At 37.7% G+C, this 26,125-nt stretch overlaps 1 protein-coding gene across 1 annotated transcript in view; it reads left to right on the top strand.

The window, feature by feature from the left end:
• ADCY8 (adenylate cyclase 8) overlaps positions 1-26,125 on the top strand; it is a 115,676-nt gene that overhangs the window by 8,967 nt on the left and 80,584 nt on the right. Inside the window, 1 exon segment of the mRNA XM_059471660.1 lies at positions 20,621-20,770. Coding sequence (XP_059327643.1) covers positions 20,621-20,770 — 150 coding nt within the window.

Here is a 26,125-nt window from a genome sequence, read left to right as displayed (position 1 = left end):
TTAGCTTAAATTTAGATAGCAGTAGCCCCCAGTATAAATGAAATAATGAGTTCAATAATAGAATTTTTTACTTCAATTTTATTTTTCAATTTTGATTTAATCATCACTTTACAGTTCTGTATTTTCCTCTATCTTTGCTTCCCTTTCCCTTAAAAAACTCCATAAATTCTTCTTTAATTAAATTAATGGAAGCTTTCAATATTGTCAGAATCTTCATTTTCAGAATCAGTTTATGTCTTTGGGTTGATCAAATCTTTAGGCACTATACTATTTCTCCTTTGTTCAAACTGCCCCACTTCATTTACCTTAGAACTGTTCAGGGAGGGAGATATCTATTCTGTGTTCCTTGCATTACATCTGCCACAGTAGAAGGCTCATTCATAAATCCATAACTATCACCACAGTGCAAAGAAGAAATAGTAAAAAAACCAGAAAAATGAATGAGCACAGAAAAACTAAATTATATTACATGATATTGCATGTAGCAGAGGTTATATAATTCTGGAGATAGGCTTTAAGGTAAATCAATTGCTTAGATCTCAAGGAAGTTATTCAAATAATGGCATAAGATCTAGATATACACACTCTTTTATCCTATGATCCTCTTGTCATATGGGAAAGTACCTCCAATGCTCATTAACATTAATAAGCTTCATAAGCATACTAGACAGGGTTATAATTGACATTGAAATCATCCCACATGTGCCCAGTATAATTTAATATGCAGATATGCTTGTTTTTTTAGAGTAAGGAGTAATATTCACCACACATTTCAGCTAGCAATTGGGAATGAGGATCATACCCATTCCATCACTAAATTAATCATTGGTCTGTGGTGATCCACACACATCTTTATGCATTTCAGAACTTCATTTGATTTGAAAATTTGCCTTCCTCAGCTGCTGTAATAAGTTACTAATATATTCATTTGCTTTGAGAGTTTTGTGTAAAACATCCCAACATCTTCTACAATGCACCAAAAGAGGAATATTACATTGGCTTCTTTCAGCCATGCACATTTTTGTTGAAATATGAATCCATTGAATATAGTGGTAATGGATGCATTTAACTTTATTCTTTCTTTAAAGACCTGGTTCCACTGGTTCATTCCAGGTCTTCTTAAAAACCTGGTTCATTCTCTTCAGAATTGGAAGGTATGTCCTATAAGAAGTTAAGAACTCTGGTTTTGTCTAGTTGGGAGAGAAGGAGGCTGGGGTGTGATGTTGTTGCTCTCTAACAGCTTTCTGAGGAAGGGAGGGGGAGAGAGCGGTGCTGAGCTCTTCTTCCTGAGATCCATTGACAGGACATGTGGGAATGGTCCAAAGCTGGACCAGGGAAGTCAGAGAATAGACATTAGGATGCATTTCTCTACCCAGAGGGTATTCAAATATTTGAACAGGCTCCCTAGAGAAGTGATCAAAGCCCTGAGTTTGTCAGTATCTAAGAGGCATTTGGACAATATCTTTAATAATGTTCTTTAACTTTTGATGGCCCCTGAAGTGGTCAGGCATCTGGCTGTTATAAGTCCCATGAAACGGAAATATTCTATTCTATTCTATTCTATTCTATTCTATTCTATTCTATTCTATTCTATTCTATTCTATTCTATTCTAGCCTGATAATCAGTGACTCTAACAGCCACCTGTACTGAGAAGATGTAAAATTAGGTATCATATAGGTGGAAAAGGACCTGGGAGTGCTGGTCAACAGCTGCCTGAACAGGAGCCAGAGTGTGCCCAGGTGGTCAAGAAGGCCAATGGCAGCTGGTCTGTGTCAGCAGTAGTGTGGCCAGCAGGGCACAGATTGTCCTCCTGTACTTGGCACTGGTGACACCTCAAATCTTGTGTCTGATTTTGGGCCCCTCACTGCAAGAAAGACATTGAGGGGCTGGAGTGTGTCCAGAGAAGGGCAACGGGGCTGGGGAAGGGTCTGGAGCACGTCTGAGGAGGAGCAGCTGAGGGTGTTCAGCCTGGAGAAAAGGAGAATCAGGGGAGCCCTTATCACTCTCTACAAATGCCTGACAAGAGGCTGTAGCCAGGTGGGGGTTGATCTCTTTTCCCAAGTAACAAGAGAACAAGAGAATGTGGCCTCAGATTTCCCCAGGAGAGGTTTAGATTACATAATGGGATAAATTTCTTCATCAAAAGGATTGTCAAGCACTGGAACAGTCTGTGCATGGGAGTGGTGGTGTCACCATCCCTGGAGGGACTTAAAAGTCATGTAGGTGTGACACTTAGGGACATGGTTTAAGTGATGGACTTAGCAGTGCTGGGTTAACAGTTGGGCTTGATGGTCTTAGAGGTCTTTTCCAGCCTGACTGATTCTATGATTCTTTATAGTAACTTATTCCTGAAACATCAAGGATATAGTATACCTCAATATGGTCAGAGAGATTTACGGGAGATTCCTCAAGGATCTGAAGGTCCTTGAGAGAAGCCAGTGAAAATTCTTTTTTGAGACTTAAGCAGAACTGAAGTCATATGAAACTTGCCTAAAGGGCTGTACAAGTTTAACAAATTTCTGTAAAACCATTTTTACATTCCAAAATGTAGGCAAATGCCACTCTGACTGATGCTAGGACAATTTACATGTTCTCTGCAATCCTGACAGCAATAGCAGTTTGCTGACAACAATAGGAAGAGAAGAATTTATTACATGTATTTAATTTTTGCTAATGGAATTGCTTTTGTCTGCTGTGTTCCATTAGCCACCTGTAAGAAATGCCAGAAGAGCACATGAAGTGCTCCTATTTTCTGTATGATGGTATAGGATGGTAGGCCCCCATTAATCTTCTTATAATCTCAATAGCTCTTCTTGCTTAGAAATTATTTTTTCAATGGCTTATTACTTTCTTCCCTGCAAAAATACTTGTGTCTGGTTATTCTTAAGGTACAGTTTCTGATGACAACCACTCTTCTTTGATAACACTGTTTGGTATATTATGTAACACAAGCATTCAGTTACTTCAGATCTCATCAACAATCAAAGCAAGAAAATTCAAAAGCTTTAAGTACAGAACTCTCCAAGTCAATGTGACTTTGGAGAACGAGTGTAAAAGAATGAACCTTAACATGTCAATTATTTAAAACTCAAGAAAAACTCTCATATACATAAAGATTGGTATAAGTTTAAGTTGTTCAATATCCCCTAGATTTTGTACAAAGATTGTAAGGCAGTTGCTCCATTCCTCTTCAAGCAGTTAACAGAACTTTGCTGGCCAGATTGCTTTCCATGACACCAGAACAGGCTAACTTCCGCGCCGAGTTTAAAAATGGTCTATCCAAGTGAATTTATTAAAGAACACTTCTGATGGTGTATAAGAAGGAAGAGGATTTGAGATCACTTCTGTTTTTCTTTTGCAATGCAAAGCTTCTGTAATTTAGATTGACCTACTTGATTTTTTAATCTAAAAGCAATGTATATATCTAGCAAGATTTCATATTTAAATTTCTAAAGGTTCAGACCAATTCATATATTTACATATTTTTTTATTATATGATGCAAATACTCAGCAAAAGTAATGCTGTGAAATTTCATGCTTTTATTCCTTTTTTTGTAACTTGCTTTCGGGCTCAGTAATTACATTTGCAAGTCAAAATAATATTTACTATGTCCCTAAAGTTTGTGTATATCTGAAGATGGTTTATAGGTGCAATTTAAAAATGGAAAATATGCACACCATTAATTAAGAGATGTTTTTTCTAATTACTATAATTAAACTATAATCTGGAAATCAAACTGTCATATTCTGGCTAACAGCAATATGGATTCAACAGCTGCAGATTTTAAGAGAGCTTGAAAGGTGTTTAGTCAAAGCTTAGTGCCCTTGACTACAGAATGACAATTCAAGGAATCTCAGACAAGGAAAAAAGAAAATGCTAGAGTATCCTACAAATAAGGAAATCATTAAATATCCAAATCATAAACACATAAATACACAGAAAACCCCCAGATTTTCTTGCAGACTTTGTACAAAACTTGTGGACTCCCAAACATGGAAGGATAGATGGTTAGCTATGCTGAGTTAGTCCAGAGAAGGGCTATGAGGAGCTGCCAAATGAGGAAAAGCTGAGAGAGCTGGGACTGTTCAGGCTGGAATGAGAAGGAACAGGGATGTGTGAGGGGTGCTAATCTGATAATTATGTGTGAATAGGTTACTCTAAAGTAAGGAGACAAACTTTTCTCAGCAGTGCCCAGAGACAGGATGATAGTCAATGCGCATTAACTGAAATGCAATAAATTCCACTTATACATTAAAAAAAAAAATCTTTGTTTACTCTAAATGTGAATGAGCACTATGACAGGTTGCCTAGAGATGTTGTGAAGTTTTCATTGTTGGGAATTTTCAAAATCTGACTGGACAAGGTCCTAAGCAGCTTGCAGGTGATCCTGCTTTGAGGAAGATCTGACAATACAATCTCCAGAAGTCGTTTCCATTCTGTGATAGCAGTACAGGTATTGTTTCAAGAATGCAGATACAAATATCTACTGAGGATCTGGAGGGCAGACCTAACATGGGAATCCAGGCTGAACATGGTTACATGGTCATGTTCAAGGCACATTTCCTGTCATCACAGGATGAGACCTGGTTTACATGCTGTGCCTTCTGCACAGACTTCAGTCCATTCTGGCCCCAAGTCATGGGAGGGCCTTGCCTGCAGGTCTATGTCATAGAATCATGCAATCATTTTGGCTGACAAAGACACTTTGGATCATCAAGTCTAACCATAAACCTAAAACTACAGAGTCCACCACATGTCATCAGCTCTCATTTCTTCATGGGAATTGTTTTATGGGCTTTTCACCATCATATGGTTCAAAGCTCAAAGCAGCAACCTTGTCTTCCCCATCCCCATCTATGGACATCAAGCACTGCCAGAGCACAGGCTTACAGCAAACATCAGGTACATGCTCACTCCATGTATCTTTTGGGGAACAATTCTGTCTCCACTTCCTAGATCTCTGTGTGGTCTGTGCAATATTACAGGTGGAAGAGTTTGAAAAATATTAGTAATATATGTTTTTCTTTCTACCAGCAAAAAAAAAAAATCCTCTACCAGTACCCTGAATTTCACATGGTGAGATTGCTATGTTTATGTTCAAAGATGTATTTGTGTGTGTGTGTGTGGGTACTGTGGTCTCCCTGGGGCTTTCTCAGCAGTCTTAAGTGCCAAAGAAAGCTGGGGGCAGATTTACCCTCAGGCAGTCTACCAGAGTTAGAACAATGTTTTGAGCAACAGATCCATCTATCCAACAACTCTCCTTTAAAAAAAAACAAAAGTAGAAACTAACTTTCTGCCAAGAAAGCACTGATGATCTTTAAAAATACAGTTTTCAGTTGCAGTGGATCCTGCTTATTTTCACTTCTTCTCAGGATAGAGGATCACTCTAAAATGAAGAGACAGCTGTGGCAACTTTCAAATATGGAAGGGGTTGCTATAGAGAGGAAGAAATCAATTACTCTTTGTTTCATCTATGAGTGATTGTGACATGATGGGTTAAGTTATTCAATTGGAATAGTTACATTAGATAGTAGAGAAATCTTGAAAAAACAACAGTATCTTCAATAACCTCATTTTGCTTGGAAGGTTTTACCTTGAGACATAATTAAACAATTTAGAGAGACAATTTTTAGGAGTGATTTAGGTAATAACCAGGATCCAGGAGCATGGGTTAAGTGACTTATCAAGGCCCTTTCATGCCCTAATTTCTATAATTAAATGAAACTTGCTCCTAATTTTGACTATGATGCAACGTGTTCTCACTCCCAGTTTCAAAAGAAGTAAACAATTTCATATATATAATGATTACTGCCCTGAGGCTGATGGATTAGTCTGAATTATTTTAATTTATGTAGACTGAAATGGCACAGCTTTGGGTATTTATATTTGTGGTTTGCTACAGAAATCTTTGATCAAATAATAGCCAACAATATTGCTGATGGTGCAAGAAAATAGAATCTGATTGTCTCTTCCAAGAGAGTAACAGCTGGTGGAGAGAATGTGTTGCTAGTAAAGTCATGTAAACTTCAAAGCCAAAAAAACAAAGAGTAAATTTGTTGGTTGAAAAGGGGCTATTTTTGCCCATTGAAATTTTTAGGTCATCATCAGCTCATTTCACTTCACCTTTAATCTTCCTCATCTTATATCATTATCCTAGTCTGATTTATTTATTTTCATGGATATATATATATATATATAATATATATATACATAAATATATTCAGAGGAGCAGTGTTATTTTAGATTCTTTCTATTGCATAAATGTGCATATGCCACTTAATTATAAAGAATAAGAATTTTCCTCATTGTTCCTGCTCTAAGCAAATATTTCAGCAATTGTGTACATTAAAAAATATGTCTCAGAAATCAACTAAAGTTGACTTTAGGACTATTCCTAGATATGTGGTGCACATGAAGATAATGGAAACCAGATAGGAGTACATAAGTAAATACAGAGATTGATTAATGCTTGCTGAGTATGTGGAGCATCATTGAGAGGTGGAAGAGTCCTGTCTCTAACTTTGCATCTAAAAATCCATCCTAAACTCTGGGACTGCTCATGGAACATCTTGTCTCTTGCCAAGTTTCTCCATGTGTGACACCCCCAGCAGGTTGATTTGACCTGAGGATACTTTCTGTCACTGGAGTACCAGAGCTCCCTAATAGGGCTGAGATCCCGCTCTGACACCAACAGGGAATTGGGCTTTTACTGTTAAACAGACACAAAATATTCCCTTCCTTCTCCAATAAAGAGAAAGGCCTTAGTAGCAGACAATTTTAACTCAGGGAACCTGTTGGCTAATGTTCTCTTCAAGGGCAATAAACTCTGACCTTGGCAGGATATTTAAATCCCATTTTTCATGTCGTTAAGGGCGATTCAGTCTTTCAGCAAAATGCTTTCCTTCACAGACTGCAGAAATCAGTAGAAGGCATTCAAAGTAATTATACAGACAACTTTAATCAAAGATTCTCAGACAACCATTTCTACTCCTGCTAGACACAGGACTCTCTTTGAAAAATGAGTACTTTGCAAATTATGCTGGATTTTTTGTTCAAGAGGGACGATGGTATTAAACACAAAGGCAAAATACAGTTACTCTTGTTCTTAGTGGAAGTCAGGTGGTAGATAAAGGTAGGACATCCTGGGTTATTCATCATAATAATAATAATTTTAAAGATGATTGAAGTGTATGAATTAGGATGCATTTTTCCAGATGTCATCCACCAGAGTTTTTATTGAATACTGAGGTCAGCAGGAGCTGAAACCCCCCAAAGGAGGGATTTTGCAGCTCTGAGTGACAATGACTCTTCCATTTCAGTTTTCCAGTTGAACTGGGAGCTGCGGAGTGCCACATGCTTCCCACATGCTGCAGGTGTGTTCTGAAACTGAAATATTTCTGTGTTGCCACATTTTCCCTTCTGGGGGCCACCAGACATGTATCAGCCCAAGAAAGGCATTTCCACACCTAACAGTCTGAGGTTTTCAGAAATGCAGCAATTGCACTGCTTTACTACTTACTAGGGAAATATAAAAGATGTGAAGGTGGAGTTTGGGGTTTTTCCCAATTCTTCCAAAAACTGAAAATTTTAACATAGAAGCACATACTTTTTTAAAATTAGCACTTCATGAAACTGTTCTGGTTCTCCATATTTATCTTGCTTGTCTCCAGCTATTGTTCCTCAATATTTGTATTTTTAATATAATCTTGTGATGTATCTACTTTTATAATCAATATTTTTGTCCCTAAAAGCAGTAACTGGCATGATTTAGAGTCCTTGTCTTTTTTTATAAACTCTGTAAAATACTATATAGGAACATGTCAGAAGGTAAGAAAGAAGACCAAAATGCCTGGAAAAAGTAATTTATGATACTACTACACGGTGTATTTATTGGAAAAATATGTAAGGCTTGTACTCATATAATGATTAATCATGCTGACAAATGGATGTGAATATTCATGAGGATGACAACATGGAGAAGTCATTTGAACTTGTTCCTGTTTCTATCTAGAATTTGATATAGATTACACACGTAGCTACTGTACAGTGTTGGCAGTGAGATATCAGCTTTATATCAACAACTAGCGAGTTCACGGTGCTGTCTACAGACACACCTTTAATTGCTTTCAGCACCACACTATCTAAATAACAAGAAAATAACTTGAACAATGGAGCTTGGCTGGGACCTTGTTTTAATTTAAGGACAGAAAATTTCTCTTTTTTTTTTTTCCGTTTGAAACAATCTGATCAATGGTAACTGGCTGAGTGGCAGAACTTGTGCAGTGAGAACTGATTTCATCCTTGTAGGGATACCAAAATATTCAAATTGTTGTCGGGAAGGGGCCATAAGCGATTCCTTAGGATTTCTGAAATGTTTTATGTCATTCTTTCACTCATGTTCTGATATCTAACAGATCAAGATTGTTGGAAGAGACTGCTTAAAAAACCATCAGGGCCAGGATGAATATCTCCATCAAACAGATGGAATCTGGATCAAGCATTAAACTCAATGAAGTGTCATTGAACCCTGTCATTACCTGTGACCTTTCTCCTTCAACCCTTTCATAATTTAACTACTAGAACTGTCTGGCTTTCAAAAAATATTAACCAGTTGGAAGACCAGTTTATGAAACTGATTGTCTTTGGTTTCTTTTTTAAAGCTCAGAAGCAATGTTCTCCCCCCTGCCTGAAATTCCAGCAAGAAATCAATTTTATCAGCTAATTCCTGGCTGAAATGATGGGATGGTTTTTGTGCCACAAAACACAGTGTCATCAGGCTTGGTATTCATATCCTAGCATGTCCAAAACCACAGTCAATTTCTTTTCAAGCACTGGTCTGCTTGAGTGCTTCAAGAAGCACAATATTTATGTATCCTGACTACAGCGATATTGACTTAAATATTAAATCTGTGAGCTCAATACTCACTAAGACCAAACACTGTTTTGTTCAAGAAAATTTCCTTTTGAAGACAATCAGCTTCTGTGCGAGCAGGTAAACACTGACCTTGCTCCTGAGTGGATTCCTTTACACAACCCAAACTGAAAAAATAGTTGCACAACATTCATGGATGTGCATTGTATCAAGCCCTGTACCCAGCCATCCTTATGTAAATAATCTGAGGGGCTTCTCTTGTTATTTTATGTCCACCAAGTTTTAACAGTTTCCAGCAGCATTCCTTGTATCAGCAGGATTCATTATTCAACATCAGAGACAGAGCTTGTTTTGCTTTGCGTCATTTATTTAATATTCCATGAACAGTCCAGTTTCTGTTTCTCCTGCTTATACAAGCAGGGAAAACAAAGGCATGGCTTGTATTGTCAGGCAAGGAGAATTTGGCTCATGGTAAATATCAGGGTTTGAAGTTAATCCCATCCTTGTTTTAAACCAGAATAAGCCACTGCCTTCAAAGGAATTAGTCCTAAATCACACCACTGTCAGTGCAAAATGAATCCTGCACTATATGTCTCCTCTGCTAGCAAAGTGTCAGGAGAAGCCTAATCCTTCATTATTTGTCTCCGGTATATTCTGTCAGCCAAGGACTGAATAAACTCTTTCCCACAGCACTCTCTGTACTTTTGATGTCAGTTTGACTTCTTCTAGCTCACCACCCTGAAGCGTTCACCATGACTAATAGCAGAACAACACCCACAGGTTTCACAAAGGAAAATGTTTGTCCTCGCCTAACTCTCTGAGATAAAGTTTTAATCCAGCAGGCCTGGAATGTTGTAACCTCTCATGGCTTTTGTCTGGTACATTTCCATTTGCTCCCATGTCCTTTCTCTATTTTCCTAATATTTTATATAAGAGTATTCCTAAATGATAGCTTAAAAGACTCAAGATAAAGCAGACTTTAAAGGAAATATCAAATAACATTAGATATCAATAAAATCCCTGTTTAACATTGAGTGACTCATGTCATCTGCTGTGCCTAAGACATGTTAAGTTCAGCCCTGGAGGACAAAGTCTCCTGGGCCCTATTACAAATCCCCAGCCATCCTAAAGTTTTCCTTGCAAGTTTATCCAAATCTCCATGGGCTTTCCATTTCCTGAAGTCTCCCAAGGCCTTAGCACTGGTTCTCAGTGTGGTTAAGGATGCTTGAAATTCTGTGTACACTGGAGTCAGACTACAACTACTTCTTTTAATATGCCCAAGATTTTTCTGAAGTAAGTGTTAATCTCATGTTTACAGCTCAACCAGGACAGCTAAGAAAATAGGTGTTCGGGGTTTTTTCTTTTGGAGTTTTTCAAGGTTTTGCTAGGAAAGGATTCTAAAAATGGAATTGCTGAGTTCTGTCTTTTCCTGGTTTTCAGGTCATCATAGTCAGCAACAAAAGGAGATACTGAGGGAAAAAGCAAAGACAGGAATATAAATTTCTTTTATTGGAGCTTTCTGGTCACTTTTCAAAAAATAATTTAAAGTGGAGGCAGAACAGCCAAGGTGAGAAATTTGGAGGGAGAAGATATTTTCCATATTATTTCTGTTCTAGCAAAGCTAAAACCTGATCTGGGGACTCTAAGTTGATTCTTGCTGTCTCACACATCAATTAGCTGTGAATTCATTGGCAAACTCTATCACCAGTGACACCCATGCAAAATGGCAACCATTTACAGCTCAAACTGCAGGGAAAACATAGCCTTGAGATTGGCCTGCTGTACAAAATGCTAATAAAGTGTAAAGACATTTGTTTTCATCACTGTTTTGGCCCTTTTTTTCTTTTATTATTATTTTAGGTCAATAGTTTTAAAAAATAACAGCTGGAAGGGATAATTTGTTTGCCAGCAGGTATCACTGATTAACACACACAGCTAATTATTAGAGCTTCCCAGCAGAATACAAGCAGGTTTTGGAAAAGTACACTTGACACTGATATCCCTCATGTATTTTTCATTAGTATTCTCAGTACTATTTCAGTTAAACTAAATCACTTTTTAATAGGTATTAGTCTCATTCTCACACAGACTAGAGTGGATTTCAAAAGGTTGTCTATTCCTTGATAAAGAGTTCAAGAGTAATTTCAGATCATTACATTTTGCTATTACTTTATTTTTTTCCATTGTAATGTCAAAAGGGAAAAATGATTTGCAGAATCTTGCTTCTTTCTTTGTCCTATGGACATAGCTTGGTAATTCAGAGGAAAATACATGCAACATGGCCTAACATAACTAGAAAGAATAGCAAAAAGCTTCTCTTGTTGTTAGAGCTCTGTGGAATGCACCAAGGCAGGGTCACCTGCACACAAATTCTGATAATTGCCAGTTCCAGTGGGAAGAGCCATGGAGTATGTCCTGCAGGTAATTTCTGGGACGTGAGCACAATTCATCCGAAGGAAAGGGCAATGACCTATGCTAGAAAAGAGGAACAGCTGTCAGCCCTACAAACATAATTATTGGTCACCCTTTGACATCTTACTTTGGATAAGAGCCATTATCCAGAGCAATGAAAACAGCTGCGCAGAACAACACCCCAAAAATACTTAGCAGGAACGCACACTACATAATTCACATCTCCTTAAAATGTAGTGAAACTCTTTCCACTGCTGTAAAACAGCTTTGATGTGTTTGGTTTTTTCCTTCAATACTCCTAATTGGTTGCACCATCTGATAAGAGATCTACTAAGATTTTTCTGCTTTGGCTATCTAACATCGACTTAGGTAAAACTATTGTAATAATTTGAAGAAAACTTCCAGAAGTGACTTTCACATTAGGCATACTACTTCTAGGTTGTCCAGGCTCATCCTAAACTCAGTGATGCTCTCAGACTTTTCCAGAACAAGTGTCAGCTGGAATTTTTAGTCAGTGAGATGATGTTTAATGCTTAGTTCTCAAACGTACAGTACAATTCTACTCAGAGACAGTTATTTACCACTCAGATATCCTTGCATGAAATGCAAGGAGAAAATTTAATATTTCGTAAGTGTTGCTTCAAAAAACCCCGGAGGCATTATTTTTAACTCTCAATATCCAGGAAGTCATGGGTATACTTCCCAATTTCAGATTAATTTGTTGTAAATCTTTGTTTAGATGTTCTTACTTTCAGTCGGAGTAATTTATTTCTCAAGCAGCTTTAAATGGAATGTGGCTCCTTTTTGAACATAATTACTTGGATATTTGTTTTGAACGGTAAATATGCAGTTTGTAAGGATGGGCAGCTTCTGCATAGAATCATAGAATATCCTGAGTTGGATGGGATCCTCAAGGACTATTGAAGTTCAGCTCCTTGCCCTGCATAGGACAACTCCAGCAATCACACCATGTGACTGAGAACATTGTCCAAGTTCTCATTCAGCTCTGTCAGGCTTGAGGCTGTGACCACTTCTCTGGAGAGCTTGTTCCAGGACCCAAAAACCCTCTGGGTGAAGAACCTTTTCTTAATATCCAACCTGAGCGTCCCCTGACACAACTTCAAACCATTCCCTTGAATGTTGTCACTGGTCAGGAGAGTGATGAGATCAGAGCCTGACACTCTGCCCCCCCTCATGAGGAAACTACAGACTGTGATGACATCTCCCCTCAGTCTCCTCAAGTAACTTGAGCTGCTCCTCATTTGTCTTCCTTTCTAGGCCCTTCACCATCTTCATGAACATTTGAACATTTTCTAATAGCTTTATATCTTTCTGATATCTCTGGTGCCCAAAACACAGGACTTGAGGCGAAGCTACCCCAATGCAGAGCAGAGAGGGACAATCCCCTCCTTTGCCAGCTGGCAATGCTGTGCCTGATGCCCCTCAGGACACTCTTGGCTGCCAGGGCACCTCTGACTCATGTTCAACTTGCCATCAACCAGGACCCCCAGGTCCCTTTCCACAGCCCTGTCCCAAGTGCAGAATCCAGTACTTGTTTTTGTTAAACTTCATACAGCTGATGATTGCTGTATGTTTAATATGTCCAAGTGTTTAATATGTCCAGGTTGATCTGAAATGTCTCTCTGTCTTCAAGGGATCAACAGCTACTCCCAATTTATTGTCACTGGCAATAGAAAAGTATAGGGAAAATTTCAGTCAGACAGAGCTTCATGAGTCTGAAATATGGAAGTGCAGGAAGAGAAACAGCTGCTTTGCACTCCCCTCTGAGCAATGAATTGGGAAATACTATCTCTTTGTTTCCTAATTTTCCGTGACTGTCACAGGCTGCTTCAGTGTTCTCTACTGCACAGGATGTTTTGCTGTGCCTTATTTTTTTCTGGGATTTTTTGTGTGTTGTTGCAGGATCTCCTGGTTAGACAGCACAGGTAATTGAAAATATTTATGTAGTACATGTACTCTGGTTTCAAGGTCACATATATTTGGAGAGGAGAAGAGATTTCTGTCTGAACCCTTTATGTTAACTTATAAACACACCAAGAAAAGTGATGTTTTTTGGCAATGAAATATTTATGTCTCGAAGATTTGTCTTTAGATTTCTCCTTGTAATTGCCCTGCAATACAGCGGTCTTAAAGCAGAGGAAAAAGGTACTTAAGAAACACACAGAAAACACTGAATGGAGAAAGTTATTTGCATCAAAAAGACAAGATTGTTTTTTCTAAATGGGAACATTTTAGATATCTGGAGGTGACAGCATTCTGTATAAAAATGATGACAAAAGGGGGCTGTGCTGCTCAGTGAACTGGAGATGTGATCACCAGATTTCATTGCACAGTTCAGGATCAGTTCATAAGTAAGTGTCAGAGAGTTCAGCTAAATACCTTATAGCCATGGAAAAGAGTTTATAAAAAGTGAAAGTCATTTTCCTATCTTTGTTCATTCCCCTGTATGCATGGGCTATGACCCTGCCACTGACATTGTCTCAGTCATGTCTAGTCACTTTGACAGCTATAAAAAAGTACCAAAAAAAGATCCAAAGTCCCAGAATAGATTTATTTTATTATTAAAATTATTCCTGAACTCTAAATTTTAGATAAACTCAAGGAGACTAGGAGGAGTTATGTTGAAACTTTGGGGCTGCTCAATGGCACTAGCAGGGTTATGTATATGCTTGACTGCCTCTACATCCTTCAGTTATGTCAGTACTTATGTGTCTGAAATTATATATGATATAATTATGATATTTTATGAGTGATATTATTTTCTTGGAAGATCTCTTGTACCACACATGTTGCAAAAGTTTTGCCATAATTGGTAGCTGACTTAGTAAATTTGTGTGGCTTTAGCTATTTATAAGCGACTTAATCAGACAATCAATAATGAATTCAGTGGGAGGAGGAACAACAAAGGATACAGCTATTTTTTCTAGTAACAAATCGGAATCCTGAATATTAAAGATATGGCTTTTCAAATACTATCTTGAACTGGAACAATTGATTGTATGCAAATTTGCCATTGTTCAGAGGGGAAATGGTTTTTGTTTTCTAAATCACTAACAGAACAAAAATTCATGTTAGAATATTCTGCAACAGAGTGGAGAAAACTTTGTCTAAAACCAGTTGTTTTCATTGAAGGTTATATAATAATTTCTTGTGGTACACCCTATGATTTGATAGGGCCAACCTGCTTGCAGGCTGCACATTTTATGCACCTTAAAGGCCGGACTGTTCCTAAGCACACAGTGAAGTCCTCTGATGATGGCTCTAGTAGTAGCAAGATCAGGCATCTAAAAAGGTCTCAGCTCTCCTAGAGGCATAAATAAGATCAGAGTTTTTGAAGAATCAGCCAATGTTCCCATAGGAACTGTGCACAGCTGATCCACAAAATTCAGTTCTAAACACGAAATCAGATGGTGACACTGGTACAAATGGCTTCTTTCACATGTAGCAAATCTAGGGTGGGTGGGGTAAAGCTGTTCTTAGCCATCATAGTCTGTGCTTGTCTAACTTTACCAGAAATAATCATTATGCTATTCTCCATCCCTGTCTTCCCAGGGGTGTGGTATATTTCTGTCTTTCAGTAAAGTACATGTATGTAGATTAGATTAAGGAGTAGCACTCACTCCAGCTGTGAGTAGGAGTTAAACATCTGTTGTACTTATGTATTGGAAAGTAGAGAGGATCAGGGACAGCTGAGTTTTCCAGAAAGTCAAGGCAGCAGTTTGGGCACCTTTGTGTGCCAGATAAAAGTTACTGAAGAAGCACCCACAGACTAAAACAAACAAAACTGCCTTTTATCACAGCCAGGGGAATTTAGCAGTTAGACCCAGGAGAAGTCAGAATGAATGAACTTTAGTAATAAAAACACTCTTTACAAGGTGATTTAACAATAAGGCAGCAATGATTTCCATTTAATGAGTTGGCAGCAGTGCCAGCTATGAATGTTCACATGCTTCCTCTTCCTGTGGAGGCTGTGCTGTGAACTTAATCAGACGATTGCTCTAGATATGGCCAACACCAAATGTTTGTTTTTTAAGTTGGCTAAGTTCCCTGATATAGTTCACAGTATGGTCCCACAAATAATTGATCTGGCATGGTGAAGGGGAAGCTGTACTGAGGGATCAAGGTGGGCATAAGGCAGTACAGAGAAACAGGTACTTACTAGTTTCTCTGCCAAGAGCTTTGATTCATAAAATCATACTCTCAGTGGGAGAGGCTTGCTGCAGCCCAGCAGTGAGAGAGCCGTAGAGTCTGTGATGCCAGATGTTCCTATTTTAGAGAAAGTAGAGCATTTTAGTCTTCTTGTGCAACTCTCAGTCCATTCCTGGTGATAAGTTCTTATGAAAGCATTTATTTTCCCTCAAATAACCCAAGAAAGACAGTGATTGAGAAAGGAAAGAGAATTTTCTGAGACATTTTAATTACAAAAAACAACATCGTGGTGAACTTCTATTTTTAGTTAAACAACTAATGAAAAATCAAAATGCTTCTCCAAACTTAATTATCCAATAATAATTACCATAGCAACCAGTTCTTTATGTGGCACATGCTGAAAACACTCTCTAAGAAGCACGAGTTTACTTTCCCTGTTTTTCCAAAACAGACAAGAAATGCTCTAATCTGTTTCTAAAGCCCTGAGAATGCCTAGCTGGAGATTACATTGAAAGCCACTTGTTTACTTCTCACACGTGTTTGGGTGACATCAGCCCCAACCCTGCTCTGCTTCTATGCGGCAGAAAAAAATTGCCTGCTGAAGAAGTTAATAATAGGTTTATTTCTGCTAAACATTCTAGAGTGCGTTTCTGCACTTGAGGTAGTAACACACAAGCCCACTGTCCTTCTGGATTTCAGAGTAATTTCAGCTTTCTCTCCTCTGCCTCCACTGTGCTTTCCACATGGATATATGCTGTTGTTGTCTCAACTTCATGATGAAGTTACGTCAGTTGCAATCTTTTAGGGCTGTCTATCAATCAACATATTTCCAATCCATTTGGTTTGTTGAATGTTCATAAATATTCATTTTTCCTCAGGTTATGTATTCTTTGGAAGTGCTGAACTCAATCACTATACACTCCATAAACATCAGTTAATGGCTGGCCTTATGGCTTTAAATTAACTGCATGTTTCAAAAAGGGAAATCATGGTAAACCTAAAACACAGCTCAGTTATGATTTTTGAAGTCTTGAAACTTCTGACTTTTGCCAAACCTTTAGCTTGCTTCCAGTTATTCATAAACTCACAGGATTCTGTGTAAACTCCTAAGGAAGGCCAACTCAACTAGGTGCTCTTAATAGCAGAAATGCCTAAGAATTGTTGTGCTTATCCCAGTATCTCACCTGTACCCTTCTGACCATCCTGCTTCCTGACCTAGATTCAACTCTGCCTTGAAAACTGCCTGTAGCTGATTACCTACCACTTCACAACAGACACAGGGGTTACTTTACCATCTTTTCAATTTTTCCCTCTCCTTTTCTCTTGCATTACTATATTGTACCTGCTTTGATTATCACTTCCTCCTGATGAGCCATGCCCGGTGCCTTTTAGTTGTTTCTTTGAAACCTGGTATTTCCCAAATCAACTCAAAATGTTTCCTTGGTTTCAGCTGTCTTGGCAAAGACTTTTTTATATGAGTGGCAGATAAAAATGATGTTATTTCAATCAATGTGTTCTTTCAAATTTAAACTATTTGTCTGACTTGCATCCTCTCATATCTTTTGGTTTTTGCTAGTTTTCATAATGATTTTGCAAAGGGTTCTGAGGTGCCTTTATGGAGGACACTTCATAAGTGACCATTTATTTGACAAGTGATTTCTTTCATCTGGAGAAGAAGACAATCAGGGCGACCTCATTGATTTCTACAACTACATGAGAGGAGGTTTTAGTGAGGTGGGTGTCAGTCTCTTCTGCCATGTCTCAAGTGAAAGGACCAGGGGAAATAGTCTTAAATTAGATCGTGCCAGGATTAGATATTAGAAACAAAATTCTCTCTGAGAGAGTAGTCAGGCATTGGAATAAGTTGACCTGGGAGGCAGTGGAGTCTGGAATGAATCAAGAAGCATCTAGATGTGGAACCTTGGATATTATTTAAAGGTGATTATGGTGCTGCTGGGTTGATGCTTGGAATGGCTTACCCTGAAGATCTCTTCCAACCTTGATGACTCTGTGATTCTGTGATTCTACTGCCTCAGTGATCAAGTAACTTCCTTTAGCTCTGTTTATCCTATTATGTGATTATGTGTAACTGCAGGTTCAGCAGGGACAGCGGTGTTACACTGTGTCTGTTACAGACATATTCCCAAGCAGTGTCGAAGGGTACCTTCATTGCATTTTTTAAATATTCAAGAAGCACCCCTCCTCAGAGCCCCATTTAAAATCAAAATACATCACTCATGGCTTTTTATGATCTCTTGCTGTGCTGCTACTCTTCATTATTTAAGTGCTGTGAAAGGTACAAATAAACCTATAAATGTTGTGAAAGTATTTTGTTTTTTCACATTATGCCTCAGCTTCCCTACTGTGAGAGCACTGATTATTTTTAGGTTAGTCAAAAAGATATTAAACTCTGTACATCTTAAAAAACAGAGTGTGTCCTGGCTTGTAGCCTTGATAAGTTGTAGAAAATCCTCCAAGACTTCTCAAATTGGCCTCAGTAAGCTCTAGAAAAAAGGAACAGCAATTAAAGACTCAAGTCTTATGTCTTTTTGTTCTTTTATTAACAAGAGCCCCAGATTAGTATGCCTTGCAAGTCACAGTGCTTTACTCATTGGAGTGATTTCAATCAGACTATCATGTGTCAGGAAAGCAAATGCTGCCCCTCCATAAGCTGTTGTTTTACCTGTAACATGTTTTCCATTATTCCCTTTGTCCAAATGAAATTATGTACCCATGAAATCTAATTGAAAGACAAATTCTAGTGCATTTACCCTAAGGAGATCTGCTGAAGGGAGTGGTACAAGTCCTGAGCGTTAGCAGAGATGGGTGACTGAACTGGGCTCAGGAAATTGCAAATGAATTTGCTAGCAAAGGAGGCCACCTTGTCACTGCTTTCACTGTTGAAATTCACTTTTCAAATGTTCTGGAGAGATTTTCTTTTTTTTCACCCTCTACTCTAACCTTCCTAGTATGTGTGAAAATACAGCCCAGGTCAAAGTTCTAAGTCAGTCAAAAAGGTTTGAAAAGTTGACTCCTCCAACCTCCCTCAGCTGATTCCAGTTGTCCTGCTGAACAATTCAATTCTCAACTAGTTCTGATAGAGAGTCTCAATTTCATGTCAGATCATCATACACCTCTTAGTAGCTTGCACCAGAAGGAGTTATTTCATACATAAATTACTGCCTTCCCTGATTTATTTTGGAGCCAAGGCAGAGAGGGTCTGGGGGAAGCTGGCTGGTCCAGGGCAACGTCTCCAGTAAAACAGGATATGGTAGATAACAGGAAAAAGGCAGAAAGTGCAAAGAGAGAATAGTGATACATGCAGAGTGACTAAAGAGCCTCAAATTCCTCCTTTTTAAAAAGTACAAGTAAGGGGTTATGTTTTAAGTCAGTAAAATCAGGAACGGTGATGAGCTAATTAATTGGAAATGGTTACTCACTGTTTATACACATGATGTAGCACTCAAATAAATTATAAAATTGTCAATTGAAGGAAACAAAAGGAAAGAGTTTTATCACAAAGGACCTAATTAAATTGTTAAAAATCTTTATTATTGAGTGACATAGGAGCCAAATGTACTATTAACTTGATAAAGGCATCAGGAAAAGTTGTGCAGGTGCACTGAGTATGCCACCTCCAGCTTAGAGGATCCTGGAAGACAGGGAGATGCAAGGATCATGCTAATCATGCCCTACTTCCCACAAGCCTTGTCTAGACAACTACTACTACTGGAAAAGGTTAAACAAAACTTCATCTGGAGCCAGGATATGCATTATTATTTAATCATGGCACATGAATTGCAAATTAATTCCCTGTACTATACTAGAACAATACTCCACATTCAGAAATATGGGAATATATAAAGCTGAAGTTTCTGCCAGATGCTTTTGGCCTGATATCAGATCTCACTTTCAAACCCACATGACTGTGGGAAGTGAGACCTGCAGATCTGAGTCAAAGCATCACAATGAGATCAGGGAGACCTCTAATAGGACAAACAACACTTGGATTTTAGGAAAACTGATTATTAGAGGATAGTAAGAAAATACAATGTCTATCCCAAAATGTTCTGCAATCACAGATTGCTGGAGTGTTCAAGACTGTTTTGACAAAGCATCACATTTTCCACCACCAGAGAGAGGATCCTGAATGATGAACACTTGATGTGCCTTGCTGCAGTTGTTCTGGTGTTGTTATGATCCTGTATGTATCACCCATAGCTATCAAAGCCTTTGAAACCTCAACTAATTACAAGGAGGAGATAGTGGATGAAGGTACTGAGGCTGCAGAAACTTTTCTTCTCTCTAGTGCAGTCAAATGTTTCTTACTCACTTTCCCAGCCAATCCTCACTTCAATGGTGTTGATGTGCCCTGCCTTACAAACATGCAGAGAACAAAGAAAGGTCAATGACAGATAAGTAATCCACTGAAATTTACACTGCCCAAGGATCCACTCCCATCTGGCTCCCTTGAGTTCATATGGAAAAGGAAGAAGCTGTGGCACAGCTTCTACAAGGAAAACCAGTTCAGCTCTTGCGTAGACTTCAGCAAAGAAAAACTCTGTGTACAAAGGGATTGACTGTGCAAGAATTTGCTTGTCCTTTCAGCTTCCCCTGTTGACTGGTTCAGAATTCAGATTGTGTAAATTTGTGCTTTGACATCAGCTGAAAATGAATGTATTCTAATTGGTTGATAACAATACAATAACCATTGCCACTGATATTAATGATACAATGCCTATTGTCACTGATATTAATTCATAGCTAATTGATATTCTTTGTTTTCCTTATTATGGCTTGCTTTCCAAACTAAAGCCATGGAACAAATCACAAAGTTTCTCTTGCAGAAGAGGCAGTGCAAAAACAAATTGTTAATTACATTTGTAATCATTCCTGGCTAGAGCTCTGTGAGTCAATTTTTGGAAACATAATTTGTGGTTCAACCAGAGTTTAATGCCCCCCAAATACTGCATATCTCATCCTCAAGGCAGAGACAATATACAAAGTTGATGTCCCTACTTAAGATCCAAGACATTCTTTTATGCAAACTTTCCTAACTGCTATTTTTGCAGCCTACAAAGCTGTCTTCATCTCTCTTTCATTTTTTTGAACAGATATTTTTGCTTCTCCTGTCTAATCAAATCCTGTTTGTTGTTCATTGCAGATTGCAGCTCAGGCAGTGTTATTTATGTGTATGAACACTGCAGGAATCTTCATTAGCTACCTATCAGACAGGGCACAGCGCCAAGCCTTCCTGGAGACCCGCAGGTGCGTGGAAGCCAGGCTGAGACTGGAGACAGAAAACCAGCGACAGGTATGGTCACCAGGAGCAACATTCCTGCTTTTCTACTAACCTGTGTTGATAGTTGGACAAGACCAGGAGTTTGTAGCCACCTGATTTGAGCAGGCTAAGTGAGGTTTTATGCTCTTGCTGTGCTGGTGTGTATCGAGTTGATGTGGCATCTAAACGATTTCCCCTAGGAAACAGGATGAATAGAGTGGCTGCTCATCATTCTTTCCCACAGAAGAGGCCATCAAATGAAGCAGCACCTGGCAGGTGGTTAAAAATGCTTCTTTACACAAGAGAGGTTAACTTGGGGGATTTCACATTTCAGAGTGTTGTAGATATTAAAAATTGCATTACTCAAGGGAAAGATGCTCCAGAACCATCTGGATGCAATCCTGTGCCATGTGCTCTGGGATGGCTCTTCCTGAGCAGGAAGGCTGGACCAGATGACACACTGTGGTCCTTTCCAATCTGACTGCTTCTGTGAGTCTTTCAAAACTAAGCAAGTTCATCAAAGAGAATCTAGAGAAAATACTAAAGCATCCCTTCAGGCTCATAGATGGATTTTTGCAGCTGCAGCCAAATATCACTGTTCTGTTTCTCTGTTCTTAAACTCTTGAAAAATCAACCTTTGGCCCTGTATGCAATAGCAAACTGGGTTAGGTGCACTTTTGATCTGAACAGGTATAGTTGATCTAAGGTACTCATCTTTTGTGATCCAAAATAAGTATTGAATTGAAAGAAGTTTGCTGCTTATTATTTTGCACAAAGGGAGCAGCACCTGCATCACATATGTTACATTGCTGTATCATTCTAAGATGAATTTAGCCTTTCATTTTGCCCTGCTGTGTAAATATGTACATAGCTTCTCAAATTTATTTCATTTGCCCCCTGAAAGTCATGCTCCTATACAGAGTTCTAGGAAGATGTCCTGTTCTGGACTTTAATGACTCAGTACACATGACTGTGTTGAGTAATGCCAGGTGTCTCTGCCAGAACATCTCGGCAGCCATTGCTGACTGAAAAGACTTTGAGGGATATTATCTAGGATGCTCTGTTCTTTTTTTTAACTGCAGGATCATATTTTCATTCATTTTGGGGTATTTGGGATTTTGGGGTATTTGGGGTTTTTTTCCTTTTCCTTCTTGCCTTATTTTTCATAAACCATAATTTTGTAAGCATTACTTTGACCATAGTTTTCTAGAGTTCATTGTAAAAAACTTTATATCACTAACAAAATGGTTCCTTGTTCCATATTAGTCTGAGATTTTCCCATTAGAATTATTTTGTCCTCTCATGTAAAATAAAGGTAGTAAAAAGAAAAATATTTTGAGAAATCCAATTTTGCTGAACTTCTATTATCTATTCGGAAAATGAAAACAGATAGTTTCCGTTTGGGTGGGCAGATTTTTTTTTTTTAAAGGAGGAAGTAGTGGTTGGATCAGAAATATTTATTTTTATTAAGTCAGGTTGAACAGTGAATTTTGTCTTGGCCCTGTGCTTTGCAAGGTTTCAGGGCTGTGTTGTTCCCTGAGGGCAGAACTTCCTGGAGTGTTACCTCACTGCAGGTGAGATTCACCTATAACCAAACAAAGCAGTGTGTCACAGGCATCATATGACTGGAAATGCATAAGGGGAAATGTCCTTGGGCCAAGGAAAATGCCCACAGGAGAAAAATACAGACAAAAGGACACCAAATGAAAGATCTCTTCTGAAATCTAATTTATGACAAACTAGCTCAAATTTTTGAAATATAATTTTATTATATAAAACCAAAACATTTTTAAATATTTCTGATTAATTTTCTTGCACGTTTGTAATTTTGTTATTATGGATGCCACTATATATGACAATATTTAATAAACATTTCAGCTTTTAATTTACATTTGGAACAGCAACATTAAACAAATACTCCAATGCTGGAACATCTTGAGCAATCGAGAGACTGTTTCCCTCAGCATTCTATTTTTTCCATTTGTTTCTGGGGTAGCATCTCATTTAAGCAATTTTTAAACCTATCTGTTTTAAGAAGACTGACAAGGTCACATTTTAGGTGACCACTTTTTTAGCAGTTTGTTCATGCTCACTTAATGAGCATGCAGGCAATAATTCAGTGACTGCATGCACTTTTCTATCTTGAGGAAAAATATTGCCTAATAAATGGTATCTGTAGTTCAGATTAATGTAAAAAATATTTCCTGTTAATGCACATCAAATTTTAAAAAGTGAGGATTAAAGTTTACTAAATTATTTCCATTACTTTAATTTCCTTTGAAGGGGGGAAAAAAGGTGGAAAAAGATTGTGCAGGATGATAGTTGTGATGTGGCTTCTAAAAATTTCTAGAAATATTGTTGATGAACAATAATTTGCAGGGAAATAGAGGAATAATTATTTGTGTAATTCTTCCAGACAATAATTCAAGGAATTCCAAATTTGTTCCACTTAATTTTATTTTCCTTTCACTTGCCATAAACTGTTTAAACTAAAGGGTACTTGCAGCAAAGACAATGTTTTTGTTGCTTTCAGTGGTGGTACTGCTACTTTCTATAGTAGTGGATGACAATTCAAACCTCTTGAGGCTTCTTTCATCCTCACACATCTTCTGCTTCTTCAACTGAAAGGAATAGAAAATTAAAATTTGTTGACATGTTGTATGTAGGGAATGTCATGTGAGGTGGGACAGTTCGCCAGAAAGATCCTGTAAGGTCTGGTTTTTCCTTTACTTCATTTGAATCAGAAGGCCAGTAAAATTAAAGTAAAACAAAACAACATAAGTTTAAAACTACAACAAGGAGTGCCATGGTTGTCCATAAACAATTACAGAAGGAGGCTCCAATTTTATGTAATCATGGAAGTTATAGAAATTATTCAGATATACTTCTATTTATTATTGTGTATTGTTAAAACCAAGAAATTAGGTTTCTGCTATCCCAAAATGACCCTTCCACTTTCTTAATATCCCTTGGATTCATAATCTCTAATCTTCTGTCATTCTAATAATGATAAATGCTACTGCTCTCATAATGCAGTATTGTGCAATGCCTAAAAGAACCAGTCATGGAAAGTCACCCAATTGTGAGACAAACATTTTATAATCTGTGTTTTAGAGAAAAGCAAGAGGTGCCATTAGAAATGTGGAGGTGTACAAGGAAACAATAATAGTGACAAGGAAGGATCTCTCATTGTCAGAGGTTTTTAAGGATCCTCTAATGAGGATATGTAGATTCTCTGGAATGCACATATAAACTTTCTACTGTGTCAGATTCTGCTGCTGGTGAAAAACAAGAGATTTTTCTGTAATTCCAGATACATTTCATGTATATGAGCTGATTTTTTTTTTTTTTCAGTGAAAGCAGCTTCATTTATTCACTTGCAGCCATTGCATAAGGAGTGATGAAAATAGGAGGTGAAATCACTAAAATCCCACTAGGGATGAATAAATATTTTTGTTGTTCTTCATGTTACTGTAACGTGAAATTTGGATGTCATGTGTTTTCCAGATGCCATTATCTTCCAGCAGCATCTCCCTTTGTGGGTTTCCAGGGTTCAAGAATTCCTTAAGCTATTTTGGTTTTGCTGTGAATTTTCCACTTTGGCAGTCAAAGCCATTGTTGTTCAGAAGTGTCTGGGCCTATGGTCTCTGTAAACCTGAATTAGCTCCATAGGCTCATTTTCCACTGAAAATATCTCCAGGTGCCAGTTCAGCTTTTACACCAATTGCAGTTTATTCAGTGACTGTACAGGAAGGAGGAGAATGCAGTGCAGACCTGGATGATGCAAAAGACTTTATGGATCTTGGCTGATCCAGGGCAACCTGACTCCAGTTCTGAAGTGATTCAGTTTCCAGTGTCTATTTCCAACAGTCTACATACAATAAAGCTCCTATATATTTTTTCATTCTTCCTCCCCCATCTCCATTTACTCTCCACAAGACTTGTAGACAAAATTTTCTGAAGTGTTTCAGAAAGTCAGGACTTTCAGTTGTATTTTCAGATCATCAAGGATCTGATTTTCTATTGTTACCCTTTTGTTTTTGAACACCTGGGGTAGTTAGAAGTATATATTAGCATTTTCAATTGCAATGAATTTCTTAACTCTAATTACTCTTTCATGAAAATGAACAGCAGTGTGGCTACAAAGGAGAATTACTCCAGCAGTCATTGCTAATGATGTTTATGCACTTACCTGTATGGTATTATCTGTGTGACACCATTTGGAAATCCCAGCACCCTGTAAAACTGAGGGAACATCTGTGTCTAATTATTTCCTAATTTTCATTAAAAAATTAATTTTTTTGTGAAAATCTAAAACATTTCAGAGCTTGACATAGTTAAAGAAGTTTATGAATACCAGAAAGACTTTATCATCAAAAGATGAAAGTATCAGGAAAGCAAGCTGCAGGAGGCAGCACAGACAAATGTGTTGTAAAAACAGCCTCTATTTAGCAGTTATTGACAAAAAAATTGAAAAAAATTTTTTCACATCCAATGAACTGTGGTTAGCAGCATGTTCTTAAGGGATGTATTTATATTAAGCAGCCAAATATGGCCACCAAAAATGTCCTCTGATCTCATTTTTAAAACATTGCAATTATTAATATAAAAAAAATGAGGCTCTCAGTTTTCACATCCATTTTATTCCAACAATATCATAACTTGCTACCACCTGTTTGAAATTTTGATTTAATACTTTCATTTGATATCAAAAATGTTGACAACCAGTGCTATACTTTGTTAGTGAACACTTCAAAGATACTGTCTTTGTTTTAATCTTGATTTTGTTGCAAGTACACAGCAGGTGATTCTGCTTTCATCATATCTGGGCAATGAAAATAGATAGTCTAACTCACTTTCTTAATTAGCAACTGAAAATCCTTCAAAACCAATGAATATGTAATTTCCCTCATTGTTAAAATGCTGTGAAATTTCCTTGATGAAGAGCAGAAACCTGCACTAAATTTCTTTTTCTTTTCTATTTCTCAGGATTCAAAATCCCCAAGTTTTAAATGAATGACATATTAAATCCAGACACATATTGAAATGATGGCTTTATGTAGAATTGCTTGCAATATATATCAGGTGTCCTAACCTGCTCTTTCTCCAGTCTTTACTTGAAATTTGCATAACATTTTAGACCCTGAAATACTGCAATTTAATTATAAAGGGTCTCTCAGATAACTTTTTCATACTGCCTTTTTGTGCACCCCACATACATATATCAAGTTATACATATCTGAAAACAATTATTGTGTAGTGAAGTCAGGACTATTGTTGTGCAATAAAAATTGTGCAGGAATATTTGACTAACTGAAGCTGTAAATGAAGCCTTACAAGGACTATACAGGGAAAAATCACAAAAGTTAATTGCCCAAAGTTATTATA

The sequence above is a fragment of the Ammospiza nelsoni genome, chromosome 1, assembly GCF_027579445.1.
Source record: "Ammospiza nelsoni isolate bAmmNel1 chromosome 1, bAmmNel1.pri, whole genome shotgun sequence".
In the NCBI taxonomy this organism is placed as follows: Eukaryota; Metazoa; Chordata; class Aves; order Passeriformes; family Passerellidae; genus Ammospiza; species Ammospiza nelsoni.
Note: the sequence above shows the minus strand (reverse complement) of the source record. Positions and strands in the feature narration are given on the sequence as shown.